Source organism: Hippocampus guttulatus, chromosome 1 (genome assembly GCF_054856545.1).
Source record: "Hippocampus guttulatus isolate MCC_2025c chromosome 1, RoL_Hgut_1.0, whole genome shotgun sequence".
NCBI lineage: Eukaryota > Metazoa > Chordata > Actinopteri > Syngnathiformes > Syngnathidae > Hippocampus > Hippocampus guttulatus.
In genome coordinates, this window is record NC_141261.1 from 26,778,862 (window position 1) to 26,794,977 (window position 16,116).

The window sequence follows — 16,116 nt, forward strand, 5'->3', positions numbered from 1 at the left end:
CTTTGCGAAACGGTTCAAACAGGACGGGATTTCAGGTAAAACTAAGTACCGGTAAGCAAGTTCAATTGATTGGCAGAGAACTTCACAAAGAGAGGACTCACTTACGTAGTGCTTCACACAGTTCACATCGGCAATCACAAGGGCTTGTGCCACTCCTCATTTAGCTTTGTTGCATGAACTGATGCTTGGATGAGAGGCCAAACGTCAACAAAAGACAACAACAATGAAATAACCTGGATGCATAGACAATCAAAAGCATTATAGGCAAAAATAAATATAATGTCGACTTGAAAACAAAACAATCAGGTCTTACTGACATGCCTGCCTCAACAAATGTGTTTGCCACAGGTTTTTTTTTTTCTCGTTAGCTCAAATGCAAGTTCTCCTATTCGCAGACTGTCCAAGAACAAGGGCGTGATATGGCTGCAGCATCCTGGACTAAATAGGAGAAAAGTGGACAGGATTATCTAATGCCATTATAGCAAACTAAAACGATTCTTGTGTTTGATCTCCGAGTCAGGCAACGGTGCACAAGACACGTTTTGGTGACTCCTCTTTATCTGCAATCATGACAAATGAGTCCAGTTTAGCATGCAGACCAATCGCCAGCAGTGCTCTTGTTTAAAACTCCCTCAGATCCCTGCACTCATTTCTCCTTTTGCGTGGATCTTTTCAATGTCATTGCCGCCCCCGACTCCCAATCTCCACTCACGCGGACAGTCGGCTGGAACAAAAGACTTTGCGGCACTGAACACAAGTACAAGAACATACACTAGTGTCGTGCACACACATACGCAGTTCTCAGGGGACACGCACATGCACGTGACTTCTGGCATGATATGCAGCTTTGTCCAAGTCTGTGAGGAAGACAACATGGCGTACGTGGGGAAATGTGAAATGCGTATGTGAAGTCACAACACCACCAGTCTGCATTCTTTCTATCATTGAACGTGTGTGTATTTTCAGCTTGGCTGTGAACACATTAACTTTTTCACTCAACTGGATTTTCTCATAAAATAGAGACCAAGGCAAAAATAATGATTTCAACTTTCAATCCGTCAACTTTTGACTAACAAAAGTTTGACTTTAGTATTAGTTTTGAAGCCGTAAGTAGAAGTCCTTACTTTTTTTTTTTTTTGCTTAAGAAATTCAAACCAATTTAGTGGTGCCTAGAGATATGAGAGACTCAAATTAAGTTTTTGAGATACAAGCCATCATTTGGCCAATTGACTTGAGATAGGAGCACACGATATGATGGCCGTGAACTCAACTCAACTCGAGCAGCCGTTTGACGCTCACACTTTCAAGGTTGAAATGTCATCAAAAACTTATACTTTTCAAAAGATGAGGCGAACTATGCAGGGTGTCAACTGTCAACTCAACTCAGCTTTAATAGAAATAACTCTCGCTGCATATAAAGTGCAGCACAACTCAGAACTTGGTTATGAGTTTTAATACATTTTCCACTATGACGATCGGAAGTTAACACACCAGCTTACACCTAACGTGGAAGTGCTGAGTGCAGAGAATCTGGCTTTGCATGAACTTGAGCGGACAACATGTTAGAAAACAATGCACTATCTCAGGACGGTGTACTACTGCCCCCCCCCCCACCCCATTAAGATAAATGCTGTAGCTATGGCCATTACCAGCACACAGAATGGCCATGATTACGATTAGCGCATACATCTGATCTGCTCTTCCTGGAGAAGCAGATCATCGTTAAGCTGATTTCAACTGTGACAAGAATAAACAATTGCACTTTAGTGGAAAAAAACATTACACTTTCAGGGAAGTGGCTCTTGTTGATAATTAGCCGATTGAGCAACAACAACTCCTCTGCGTTATATTTAAAGGCTGTTTCGCACATTATTCAAGTTTTAAAGATATAAGGAGGGGCAAATATCTTTTTTCTACATACGCTGCTGCTGCTGTTCATCTTCACTTCTGCATTCGGTGAACCCTCGACTATTTGTGGATTCCTTGTCCTGAAATGACTTTTAAAACAACATTTGAACTGCGCTGATTGATATGTACAGTTTAAATTATTAAAATAGGCCAAGGATGGGCAACTGGGCAGCCTGCGACCACAGTCTAAGTGGCAGAAAGATGTGAAACAAAAAATAAGGGTCCTGACGCTCTCTACCGTATTTCATAGCTGTAGTTTCGGCTAGCAACAAAAAGCACGGGGAGGAACTGTGACCTCTTGAGTGAGGAAAAACATTTCCTGTCAAGGAGGCACGGCAACATCACAATCAAGAGGGTCCTTCAGTTCGTACCTCCATCCGTGGATGCGGAAGCCGGGGCACTGGTCTCCACAGCGCATGCAGGGCTGCCCTCTGTCTGGGTCCTCTTCCTCCTGCTGTAAAAAAGCAGCTCAGCTCACATCATTTTCCACCGCAAGCAGACCAACCTCGCTCTGGACGCGCAACACCGGACAGAGGAGCAGCCGCTCGCGTTTTCTGCACGGTGTGGTGGAAAACCGCCTGTCTACTGATGGCACACGGATTAGCTAATGGCACGAACAAATGGAAATCCTGCATTAGCATATGTGCATTGGCATTGACACGACCCCTGAACCCGTTCCACAAAAACACCACACTGTAGTTGTGCACCAACACAGTGAGATATGGGAAACTTCTCTCTTTCTGCACTCATCTCACACAGGTTTTGAAAAACATGGGGAGGTAAATGCTCTGATCTAGAAATGCCTAATCATATGAATTCGCAAAGAACATTCCATCCATCCATTTTCCACCGCTTATCTGGAGTCGGGTCGCGGGGGCAGCAGCTTTAGGAGGGAAGCCCAGACTTCCCTCTCCCCAGCCACTTCTTCGAGCTTTTCCTGGCGGATCCCGAGGCGTTCCCATGCCAGCTGGGTGACATAGTCTCTTCAGCGTGTCCTGGGTTGTCCCCTGGGTCTCCAGCCAGCGGGACATGCCAGGAACACCTCACCAGGGAGGCATCCAGGAGGCATCCTAATTAGATGCCCGAGCCACCTCATCTGGCTCCTCTCGATGTGGAGGAGAAGCGGCTCTACTCTGAGACCCTCCCGGATGACCGAGCTTCTCACCTTATGTCTAAGGGAGAGCCCGGACACCCTGCGGAGAAAACTCATTTCGGCCACTTGTATCCGGGATCTCGTTCTTTCGGTTACGACCCATAGCTCGTGACCATAGATGAGGGTTGGAACGTAGATCGACTGGTAAATTGAGAGCAAAGAACATTCTAAAACATATTCCACAATAAACACCTCAACATTTGCTTCATTTATTGTTGTTGTGCTTTTATCTATTCATCCATCCACCCATCTTCTTCTGCTTATCTGGAGTCGGGTCACTGGGGCAGCGGCTGTCCTGAGTCCCAACCGGTTGACCCAGCTTCTCGCCTTATGTCTAAGGGAAAGCAAGGAAACCCTGCGGCGGAAATTCATTTCGGCCGTTTGTGTCCAGGACCTACAGCTCATGTCCGTAGATGACCCCTGACCACAGAGTTTCCCGAAGCACATGGTCAAACGCTGACTCCAAGTCTACACAAAACATGTGTGGACTGGGTTGGGCAAACTCCCAATGCCCCCTCAAGGACCCTGCTAAAGGGTGTGGTGCTCCACAGCCAGGGCACAACCCACACTGCTCCTCCTGAATCTGAGACTCAACTTCCTGAGAAACCCTCCTCTCCAGCACCCCTCAATATACCTTACCAGGGAGGCTGAGGCTGAGGAGTGTGATTACCTGAAGTTGGAACACACCCTCTGGTCCTTTTCTTAAAAAGAAGAATGAGCACTCTGCTTCGTCAATCCAGAGGCACCTTAACTGATGTCCATGCGACGCTGTCAACCAGAACAGCCCCACAAGATCCAGAGCCTTGAGGAAGTCTCAGCGGATTTTAATCACCCCCCGGGTCTTGCCTGCACCACCTCGGTGACTTCATCCCCAGAGATAGGAGAGTCCACCTTCGAATCCCCAGGCTCTACTTTCCTCAAAATAAGTGGCGTGCTTTTACTTACTGTACATATTTTTATATCTACTGGGACATAATGCACATTCTCCCTCGATGTCTTGATGAATCAAACTTGGAAATCCACTTGTGCAGAAGAAACACAATTGACTTCACTCACTAATAGATGCAGACAAATGTTCTTGACCCGAACAAGTTCACTGTACAGTGGACAGCTGGAAAATTTGCAGTTTGGGGCCTGCAGATTCACTTATCAAGTCAAGTCAGCTTTTATTGTCAACTATGCTCTATGTGTAACATACAGCACAGATGAAATTACTTTTCTCTCTCAACCACAGTGCAAATATTCATGGATGTTTCACCCCCCAAGTATTATTTTTAATGTTAAATTGAAGAGTCGCGATTGGAAGTGTATGAATGTATAAGTGCCTGTTTCATGGTCATTTCAAACATTTACTGAACACATTGGAAAATTCACAGTTTAAAATCTTGCAACACTTTCTATGAGTGTAGCTTTAGTGCTCCTTTGAGATGTCAGACCGCCCCTTGCCATTGTCAGACACTTGTTATGCATTCACGTCCGACCTTTGCACAAAGATGCTCTGTACTGTATAGTCCATGCTTTATGCACCGCCCTTGTTGGTCATTCAGGACTTGCGTTTCGTGTGTGTGTTTGTGCGCGAGTGCGTGTGTAGACCTGATGCCTACTGGTTTTGGAGCTGGACGGAAGGAAGCAGGCACAGGATGAGAGCTGCACCCTTTCCTGCTGACTGAGCCCTCCACTTTCTTTTCCTAAGTTAACAACCACACTATCACCAGCGTGTGCAGTTGACAGCGATAAATATATTTTGTTCACACACCTGAAAAGCACTGTAAGCACGTTGATAAGTGTTTTTCCATATCAGTTATGCATTGGACACAAGATATACAAAGGCACCAAAAGACTGTTTGCATGCTCTTCTTCCTAAACACACACACACTGTCCCAGTGTGATTGCAGACAATGTACATTGCGCTTAGATGCAGACAGTTTAATGTGCAAAGCAATAAAATGAAAGGGGGGGGGGGGCTTTGAACAGGATACCTGCAGGTATCTGCTTAGTTTTTTCTTTTGTTGGATGATTGCAGCCACATTTTTCTTTTGTTGGATGATTGCAGCCACATTTTTATTGGCGTTCAGATCAAGCCTGCTTTCATGGGTACTATAATAGTGAATGTTGCAGCCCAGACAGTATCATGCAGATACAAAAAACAACCACAAAAAAGTAATAGTGTTGTTCAATACTTCAATAACGTACAATCGAACTCAGTTTTGATCCTGTTGCCTTTTTAAAAATAGCGTGCATGCATGCTCCCGTATGTTTTAAGATCGCACCAGTTTTACCATGCCAGCGTCCAATAATACAAAGTGTCTTGTTGAATACAGAAAGAGCACCCGCAACTGCCACAACGCCTTTTCATCGGGTGCACCGAATGGTCGTGAAAATACGGTGGGTATAAAGGGGTTGTATAATCCAATGGACAATCCTGCTGGAGTACGAGTATGGAATTAATAATTTAATCATTAATTTCATGAAGTCTACGTATAATAAACATTTGTGAAGGAATATAAGAGTGCCTCAAGTAATATTTAGGCTTTCAACAATAGTTTCTGGGTGACACGCGTGTAACCTTGAAGAAGAAATGTGACATGACGCCATGTCGTGGTGCTGTGCTACACCGCAAATATGTGATTACATAAAAGAAATATGACAGAGCGTAGTGAGATTCCTGCAGTGATCAAACTCACTTTTTCACAAATATCGATCAATAATTATCGGCCACCGATCGATCGGAGCAACCTTGATTTAAGTTTGATCAAAACATACAAGGTCTACAATTCTTTCGGACACTTTTTTTTTTAATCCCACCGCTTCACAATAATACAGGAGAGTGTTTTATTTACATCTCTGTTTATTTGCCAGTGGGAAAACATTGTATGCGGCACTCCGATAGAGCCGTTGCATTGTTGTTCTTGACTCTTGTTTGGTACACATCCATGCAAGTAGGGTTGACGACAGCTATTTACTAACGCTGACATGGAAACTGAGCCTTGGAGGCACACAAGACAAAGCGCGTTTACATTCAACACTGGGAATGATCATTAAAACGAGCAGGAATAGGAGTAAATAGCCGCAGGATCAGAACACCTTTGGAAATTGCGCCCAACCAACCCCCCTGTTGATCACAGGGCACCGGAGGCTTTTTTGCTGACATGACATTCGGGGAGTCGACACATGAAATCACACCAAATGAACACCCTTGTATTGCCTTTTTTCGACCTGACCTATGTGACGCTTTTTTTGAAGCAAGCTGGAACTTGCTTAGTCTCTTTGGCTACAGCTACAATTCAGTGTTTGAATGCAAGATGTTACGTTACATACACGGCTGCGTTGATTAAATTGCTAACTCAAACAAATTGATTCTAAAAATGGTCAATTGAACAAACAGTAAGAAAACAATTACGCAACAAGCACGGTCATTCACAGGCTGCTGATGGCCATAACTCTAACGAGTCACTGAACACACAGACTGGCTAACGGGTTCGCCAATTAACAGCCAGCCAACACTAAGCTCTCATTTGCTGACACCCACGTCACTACACACTAAGTCACAGATACTCCATGAGAACAAGAAAATGATCCCCAAAGAAATTATAATGCCTGCACTTCACATGCACTTAGAATAATGCAAAAATCATTTTTTGCCCAATTAATTGATAGGATAAGCTCTCGAACAGGGGTCGGGAAACCTTTTTGAATGAGAGCCATGAAAGCAAAATATTTGGAAATGTATTTGTCACGGTTCTGTTTGCGGTCTGGCCAGCAGGTGGCATGTGCGGACTTCTGTGCACACCTGCTGCCAATCTGTGATTAATAGACTCAGTATTTAAGGACTCCTCCGCCGTACACCTGTTGTCGGAGTATTGTTTATTGCATTGCTGTTTCGCTGCTCATTGACTAGTTGGCTTTAGACCTCGTCGTGTTTTCGCTTTGTATTCTCGGTACCCATGGTATAGTAACTACTGGTTTTGTTTTGTGATTTGTCTTTCTTGCCTGTATTTGTGATACATTGTTTTTTGTTTGTATTTGCGGTCTTTATTTTTCTCCCTTGCCTTTTTGTGCAAGCGCTTTTTGTTATTCGTTTTATTTACCCTCTGGTCCTTATTGTTGACCAGCGCTTTATGTTCTCTCCTTATCGGTGCGATTTGTACATTAAACCTTATTTGTTCCTACGGAGACCTTGTTTTCGTCTACGCTTTAGGATCCACCCTAAACTCGGTTTGTCCGAAACCTAACAGAATACTCCGACCATATGGATCCTGTAGACATGAACAAGATCATGACCGCCTTGACCAGCCAGGGGCAACTAGTGGGCCAACAAAGACAAGAGCTCGCGGAGCTCCGGGAGGCAGTCGCCGTCCTGGCTCAGCGGCTTGAAATTTTGAGTTCCCGGATGGAACACACGAGCCCCCGAGAAGTGCCACCCTCAAGATCCCCTACGGTTACAACCGAGACACCATCTTCCCCGATCGTAGGGCGAGAGCCTAATTTCCCTCACCCTCCTCGTTATGGTGGGGAACAGGGACTCTGCAAACAATTTTTGCACCAATGCTCTCTAATATTCGACCAGCAACCTTCTGCGTACGAGAAGGATAGCACCAAGGTTCATTATGAGCCTGTTGACTGGTCAGGCGGCGTCTTGGGCAGTGGAAATAAGCAATGCTCAACCCGGGCTTCGGTTTTCCTTCCCTGAGTTTGTTGCCGAGTTTCGTCGCGTGTTTCAACATCCGGTTATGGGAAGGGAGGCCGAAGGACGGCTATTAGCTATTCGGCAAGGAAGACAGTCCGTTGCCGAATATTCCATCTCATTTCGCATTTTGGCCGCCCGTAGCGGTTACGGGGACTGCGCCCTGTGTGGGTTGTTTCGCCGCGGGTTGAGTGTGGCTTTAAAGGACGAACTAGCTACCCGCGATGATAGCACCAACTTGGAGGAGCTCATTAATCTGGCCCTTGTCATAGACAACCGCATGCGGGAGCGCGAGCGGGAACGCGGGGATGAACGGGGAAATACCCGTTTTCAGTCCCGACGTGCAGGGTAGTCGGCCGGCTGACCACGAGTCCTGGCGACCATCCGGACCCGAGCGTCATCCTTGTTCCGGCCCAGCCGACGCAGAGGGGGAGCCCATGCAGCTGGGAGGCGGACGCTTGGGACCAGAGGAGAGAGAGCGTCGGATTCGGGACCGGGCCTGCTTCTACTGCGGTCAACCCGGACATCGTGTTGCCAACTGTTCCGTGACACCGGCCCGCCCGTCCAGGCGCTCCGAGAACTGTGAGTTTGCACCCGGTATTGAGTCGCGGGAGTCGAGACGGGAGGAGTCCCGTCCGGGACATCCTAATAGACTGGAGCTGGACGGAACTCTCTATGGTCCCTCACGGGCCATTACGATTCGGGCCTTGGTGGACTCAGGGGCGGACAATTGTTTTTTAGACCCCAGGTTGGCTAAGGAACTGGGTTGCCCGGTGGAGGAATTAAAAGAAATAAAGCGGGTTCACGATCTGGACGGGCGGCTCTTGGCGGAAGTAAGAGAAATCACCGGGCCAGTAAGACTAAGATTATCGGGCAATCACTTTGAATACCGAAAGTTCTATCTCATGCGGTCTCGATCCGTACCCTTAGTTTTGGGGTTGCCGTGGCTGAGAGAACATTAGTTAGTTAGTTCCGCCCGCTCCTATTTGGAACATTGGGCGACGAGCCTCCTCCATTTGTTCCGGTCACTGGCGACCCTTCTTGCTCCATGCCAGCTGACACCCATCTCACTGAAGTCTTCTTTGGCAGTCTGTCTCCACGTCTTCTTTGGCCTACCTCTCTTCCTCTTTCCACCCTCTGGCATCCAGTCCATGGCCACACTTGCCGGTCTCTCTCTTGGCAGCCGGAGTACGTGGCCGATCATTTTCCTTCTCCTTTCAGAGACAATGTCTGACAGTTCAGCCACTCCTGCCCTCTTCATCACCTCCTCGTTGGTGATGTGGTCTCTCCATGAGATCCTCAGGATGGATCTCAGGCAACGCCGATGAAAGACATCTAACTTGTTGGTAATGTTGGCTGTCTTCATCCATGTCTCACAGGCGTAAATCGCTGTTGGGATAACCACTGACATATAGAGGCGTAGCTTGGTGGTCGTAGTGATGGCTTTCGATGACCAGATGTTGCGGAGGCGTTGGAACACTCCCGCAGCTTTACCAAGTCTACTGTTGACGTCTTTCTCCACACCACCTGTATTTGAGATGTTACTCCCAAGATATGTGAAGCTGTCAATGTACTCTATGTCATGTTGGTGTAGAGTGAGTGGTTGAAGGTGTTGGTGCTGTCCGACGGCCATGGCCATGGTCTTTTCCTGGCTAATTCGTAAACCGACCTTAACTCCGTGCTCATGCAGATTGTTGGTCAACTCCTGGAGTGCGGGCTGGGTGTGACTTAACAGAGCCAAATCATCTGCAAATTCCAGGTCAGCTAGTCTGCTCCCTCCCCACTTGATATCAACTTTTTCCCCTGTGATGGACTTCCTCATCACAAAGTCAATTATGATGATGAAGAGTAGGGGTGACAGAATGCAACCCTGTCTTACACCAGTGACAATGTCAAAATCATCAGTTGTGCCACTGTTGGTTTTGACACAACAGGTTGAGTTGTGGTACAATGACCTGAAGATGTTGATGTACTTGAGGGGTACACCATACAGCTGGACGATCTGCCACAGTGACTCCCGGTGGATGCTGTCGAAGGCTTTCTTGAAATCGATATAGTTGATCATGAGTGGTGTCTGAAGTTCTTGGCACTGCTCTATGATGTTTCGAAGGGTAAAGATCTGTTCGGCGCAAGACCTTCCCTTCCTGAAACCGGCTTGCTCTTCCCTCAAGATGTTATCCACTTCATCTTTAAGGCGATGTAGCAGGACACTGCAGAATACCTTGCTGGGGATTGACAGCAGTGTAATGCCCCGCCAGTTATTGCAGTCTGCGAGGTTTCCCTTCTTAGGAAGCGTGACAATGACCCCACGTCTCCAGTCGGCAGGAACCTCTTCAGCATGCCAAATCAGGTTGAACAGGTGGGTAAGGCTCTCCACAACAGCGTCTTGGCCGTGTTTCAACATCTCGGCAGCTACCTCATCGAGTCCCGTGCCTTGTTGTTCTTAAGGCCCTTGATTGCTTTGGCAACCTCAGTCTCGGATATCTCTTTCGATGTAATATTTAGAGCTGGAGCTGGTGTCTCTTGATCGAAATTGAAGAGCACGGGAGGCATTGGTTGGTTGAGAACCTCCCTGAAGTGTTCCAGCCATCTTGCTTCTTGCTCCTCGTCGCTTAGAAGTGTCCTGCCATCCTTGCTCCTGATTGGCACGCTAGAGCTGCTCCTGAAGTTGGTTAGCTCCCGCACGATCTTGTATAGGGTCGTCGTGTTGTTGTTCTCGGCTGCTTCCTGTGCCTCTCTTGCTTTCTCTTCTAGCCACTGTCTTTTATCCTTCCTGCAACTCTTCTTCACTGCCCTGTCCAAGCGCCTGTACTCCTCGTCTTCCATCCTCCAGCTCCGGAGCCTCCTCTTTTGTTCTCTTTTTATCTTGGCCACTTTCCTTTCATCAATCAACTTCCAGGTGTTGTCTGTTATCCATCTCTCTTTGTTGGTACCCCTCTTTCTGCTGATAACTGCTTCTGCAGTTTCAGCAATGGCACAAGAGAACATACTCCACTGCTCCTCAATGTTTGCAAGGTGTTGTGATACCTTGAGCTTCCTACTCAACTCCTCACAGAAGCTTTCTGAGATGTTGTTATCCTTTAGCTTGTCCACTGCGTAAGGTCTCTTGGGCTGCACCTTTTTCACCTTCTTCAGCTTCAGCTTGATTTTACTCACCACAAGGAAGTGGTCTGAACCCACATCTGCACCTCTGTGGGAGCGAACGTCGAGCAATGACGAGCGCCACCTTGTGTTGATGCAGATGTAGTCCAGTTCGTTCTGGGTCCCGCCACCAGGTGAAACCCAGGTTACTTTGTGGATCCGCTTGTGCTCAAAAAAGGTGTTGCCAATGCTGAGGCCGTTGGTACTGGTTAGCATCAACAGTCTCTCCCCGTTGTCGTTCGTGGAGCCTGCAGACCCATGTGGTCCAACTGTGGCATTCAGGCCCCTTCTGTCATTATCCAGTTTTGCGTTGAAGTCTCCAATCAGCATTTTGATGTCATGTCTGGGGATTTCCTCAAGCACGGTCTGGAGCTGGTTGTAGAAGGTGTCTTTATCGTCCGCTGAGGCAGCTTCGGTTGGGGCATAGACTTGTACGATGGTTACTTTGGCATATCTGGTGTAGAGCCTTGCTGTAATAATCCGTTCATTCACCGGCTTCCATCCAATCAATGCTTTTGCTGCACTATTGGAGAGGATGATGCCGACTCCATGGGAATGGTGGTCTTGCTTCCCAGAGTACAGAAAAGTTGCTCCATCAACCACGAGACGCCCTTGCCCCGTCCACCTCATTTCACTAACGCCTAAGATGTCCAGGCGACAGTCCCTCATATTCTTCAGCACCTGGTCCATGCGACCAGACTGGAACATTGTGCGCACATTCCAGGTGCCTACTCTGGTGTTGGTTTTGGTTCCAAAGATCGGGATCATCAGGGGTCGGGCTTCCTGCTGGATTTCACCCGGCCCCGTCATAGATACATCCAAGGATGTGCCGTCTCTTCTTCGCCGTGGTTTACCGGAATGGCTTCCTCTCGTCGTTTCTGTAACAGGTTTTGTTTTACAGGGTGAGGTTGTTAACCTCACGCCCAACCCCCAACCTGGAGGACCAGTTGGATGCAGTTTAACGTCGTACCCAGGACCTAACCCTGAGAGAACATAACCCTGTCATTTCCTGGGAACGTCCTGCGATCGAGAATTGGAGCTCGTTCTGCTATACCCACTGTTTGCGCTCGGCGGCAGAAAATAGAGGGCCGACCCGTAGCGAGCCACCAGAAGTCATTCATAATGTTCCGAGTATTTACCACGATATGCGCCAAGTATTTAGTAAAGACCGTGCCCAGTCCTTGCCGCCTCACCGGCCCTATGACTGCGCAGTCGACCTGATTGATCACGCCCCACTCCCGAATTCCCGATTATATCAGGTTTCACAGCTGGAACAAGAGGCTCTGAGGGAATACATCGACAGCTCACTCTCGGCTGGCCTCATTCGGCCGTCTCAATCCCCATTGGGGGCCGGGTTCTTCTTTATCGAAAAGAAAGACAAGTCGTTATGCCCTTGTGTCGATTATCGGGGCCTTAACGAAATCACAATCAAAAACAAATACCCACTCCCATTGTTAGATTCGGCGTTCGCCCCCCTCCAATCTGCCACCATGTTCTCCAAACTCGATTTACGAAGCGCTTACCATCTGGTCCGTATTCGTGAGGGGGATGAATGGAAGACGGCATTCAAGACGCCGTTGGGGCACTTCGAGTATTTGGTCATGCCATTTGGGTTAACCAATGCGCCCGCTGTGTTTCAGTGCCTCATCAATGACGTGTTAAGAGATTTTCTGAACATATTTTGTTTTGTCTATTTGGATGACATATTAATTTTTTCCCGGACTCTTAAAGAACACCAACACCATGTCAGGCTGGTGTTGCAGCGCCTGTTAGAAAACCGGTTATTCGTAAAAGCAGAGAAGTGCGAGTTTCACGTTTCTGGGTTTTGTTATCGAGAAGGGTCGGCTGAGAGCTGACGCTGCCAAGGTTAAGGCCGTAGTAGACAGGCCCACACCAACCACTAGAAAACAGCTGCAACGTTTCTTGGGTTTCGCTAATTTTTATCGCCGTTTCATCCGTAACTACAGCCAGAGAGCCCTGCCTTTGACCCGGTTAACCTCTGTCAAGATCCCCTTTAGGTGGGACACCGACGCCGATAACGCGTTTTCTGAATTGAAGAAGGCCTTCACGAACCCTCCGGTATTGCAACATCCTAACCCATCCTATCCTTTCATCGTAGAGGTGGACGCTTCGGAATCAGGGGTCGGGGCCGTATTATCGCAGCGATCCCCAGTCGACCAAAGACTCCACCCTTGCGCCTTCTTCTCTCGTCGTCTCAGTCCAGCCGAAGCCAACTACGACGTGGGAAACCGTGAACTGCTAGCAGTCGTTTTGGCACTACAAGAATGGCGACATTGGCTCGAAGGGACTGAAGAGCCGTTCACGGTGTACACCGATCACAAGAACCTCGCTTACATCTGCTCTGCCAAGAGACTAAACTCACGCCAAGCACGGTGGGCGCTTCTCCTTACTCGTTTCAATTTCACACTTACCTACTGCCCTGGCTCCAAGAACATTCGACCTGATGCTCTCTCCCGTATCCATGACCCAGCGGAGAGGAGCAACGAACCCCAGAGCATTCTTCCCGACCATTGTATTGTGGGGGCCCTGAGTTGGGCCATCGAACGTAGGGTCCAGGAGGCCCAGAACGGAATTCAAGTCCCTGCTGGTTGTCCGGCAGGGAGGCTTTTTGTACCCCCACATCTGCGCGCGGAGGTGTTACAGTGGGGCACACGTCTAAGGTGGCGTGCCATCCAGGGGTGAACCGAACCTTGGAGCTCGTCTCTCAGCGGTTTTGGTGGCCGGAGCTACGAAAGGATACACAGGACTATATCAAGGCCTGCTCCACCTGCGCGTGCAGTAAGGCATCCCACCAACCACCGGCTGGGTTGCTGCAGCCTTTGCCTGTTCCGTCTCAACCATGGTCCCACATTTCCATGGATTTTGTCACAGGCCTGCCTCCTTCCCGGGGCAAGTCAGTCATACTCACCGTAGTTGATCGCTTCTCTAAATCTGTTCATTTTGTTGCCTTGTCCAAGCTGCCCTCTGCCCTGGAGACCGCCAACCTTCTCGTCAAACACGTCTTCCGTCTTCATGGGATTCCGGTAGACATCGTGTCGGATCGGGGTCCTCAATTCGTTTCCAGAGTATGGAAACATTTCTGTCATGCCATGGGGGCCACAGCTAGTCTGTCCTCTGGTTACCACCCGCAGTCCAACGGCCAAACGGAACGCATGAACCAGGACTTGGAGGCAGTTCTGCGCTGCGTTTGCCTCCTTCGCCCCTCCTCGTGTTCGACTCACCTGCCTTGAGTGGAGTACGCCCACAACACCCTCGTCTCATCGGCCACCGGTCGGTCTCCTTTCGTGTCTGCTTATGGTTATCAACCTCCTCTGTTTCCTTCTCAGGAGGGTCAGGTGGAACTCCCATCCATACAGCTCCACCTGCGATGGGCCCATCGCATATGGAGGGAGACCAGAGCAGCGCTGTCACGCACTGCTATGAGGAACCGGCAGATCGCTGACCGGCGCCGACGCCCAGCAACCAGCTATCAGGTGGGGCAGAAGGTGTGGCTGGCGACAAAGGATCTGCGACTAGCTGGTACTTCTCGCAAGTTGGGGCCTCGCTTCACTGGACCGTTCGTGGTGGAATCGGTCCTCAGCCCCGTCTCCGTCAAGCTCCGACTGCCGCCCACCATGAAGGTCCACCCCGTCTTCCACGTTTCCCTGTTGAAGCCAGTTGCCACCAGTCCCCTGGCTCCTCCTCCCACGTCTCCTCCTCCTCCACGGATCGTCGACGGCGACCCGGTGTACACCGTGCGTGAAATTTTGGACTCTCGGCGCAGGGGTAAGGGGTTCCAGTATTTGGTCGACTGGGAGGGCTACGGCCCGGAGGATCGGCAGTGGATCCCCCGCTCCTGGATCTTAGACCCGTCCCTGCTCCGGGCTTTTCACGCTGCGCACCCGTCAAAGCCGGGTGGTCCGCCAGGAGGCGTCCGTTGAGGGGGGGGGGGGGGGGTACTGTCACGGTTCTGTTTGCGGTCTGGCCAGCAGGTGGCATGTGCGGACTTCTGTGCACACTTGCTGCCAATCTGTGATTAATAGACTCAGTATTTAAGGACTCCTCCGCCGTACACCTGTTGTTGGAGTATTGTTTATTGCATTGCTGTTTCGCTGCTCATTGACTAGTTGGCTTTAGACCTCGTCGTGTAGTGATGGGTCCATGAGGCCTCATGAGGCGTGTCGACACAATGACACACTGTGTTGATACTGTGTCGCTGACCACTGCCACCTGCTGGACCTTCAAAATCCCTGCAGCCAACCCACTTGACAGACTGAACAAACTGATTTGATGATGACGTGTATACAATGCACTACCTCACTCTACCCACAATAGCCACAAGCGCCATTGTTTATGTTGTTGTTTATGCTGTTTATATTGTTTATATTGTCTATACTGTTCAGATTACATGTCTTTTTTATACAGTGTAGCTGCTATCCTTTCTTAGCTGTGTGTGTTTAATGCACAGCATGTTTACATGCATGTATGCACTGAGGATTGAGAGGAAGAAATTTCATCTATGCTGCATGTCATACATAAAGCATATTTGACAATAAAGATGACATTGACCCGTGACAATATCATTCACATCCATGCATTCATATTGTATCATTCAATGTGTTTCAATAATGTGAAAATCATGCGAATGAGGATGCTTGTGGGCTTTGTCTTCACAAATTTTGATTTAGAAAAATAAGATGCTCCAGTGTTTTAAATTTCATTCTGTTGCGTTTAATGCATGCTATTTAGCCTGTTGTGGAGAACACACACACACAATGGAATAAGACATGTCAAAAGTCCGAGAGGCACTTGGAGAGACAAGGAGATTTTAATAAATACCTTATTCTCCAAAAGGAGATCAAAATGGCTCTACACGGCGGACAATTTGTATTTGTCCGGAAGCTGCTCCATAATATGCACGTACTGTAGCAACGTCACACGAGTGAAGCGCGTCTCAGCAGTCGATAGTCTGCTGCTCTCTGCTGTGAGCGCGAGCACGTACTCGCGGCGCCGACCCAACCCACGCCACATATTAAGCTTTGAACTACGACAACAGCTAAACTAGCCTAGCCGATGTAATGATGGTCAGCAGACAAGGTTTACGTTTTATGTGACTTTTAATAGCAACGTGGCAGAGTCATCAAACATGCGGTGTGCTCACTCGCAGTCACTTTCTGGAACTCCCCCTTATAGGCGGGACCTCTCAATCAACTGGAGTATGACGTACAGT

At 48.5% G+C, this 16,116-nt stretch overlaps 2 protein-coding genes across 4 annotated transcripts in view; one reads left to right on the plus strand and one right to left on the minus strand.

Moving 5' to 3' along the window:
- The window catches only part of prickle3 (prickle homolog 3), a 38,955-nt gene that overhangs the window by 12,237 nt on the left and 10,602 nt on the right, over positions 1–16,116 (minus strand). Inside the window, exons 1-2 of one of the 3 annotated variants that reach the window (XM_086123540.1) lie at positions 8,070–8,892; positions 2,280–2,362 (exon numbers count right to left, since the gene is read on the minus strand). The exons of 1 other annotated variant lie outside the window; for it this stretch is intronic. In XM_086123540.1, coding sequence (XP_085979666.1) covers positions 2,280–2,326 — 47 coding nt within the window. In that variant the 5' untranslated portion in view covers positions 2,327–2,362; positions 8,070–8,892. Of the gene's footprint in view, positions 1–2,279; positions 2,363–8,069; positions 8,893–16,116 lie in introns of those variants that run through there. One more of the 3 variants, XM_086123530.1, reaches the window with a different exon arrangement.
- On the plus strand, positions 13,997–14,827 carry LOC147211202 (uncharacterized). Its single transcript, XM_086128988.1, has 2 exons — positions 13,997–14,092; positions 14,234–14,827. The coding sequence occupies exons 1-2, from the start codon at positions 13,997–13,999 to the stop codon at positions 14,825–14,827; spliced, it is 690 nt and encodes a 229-aa protein (XP_085985114.1).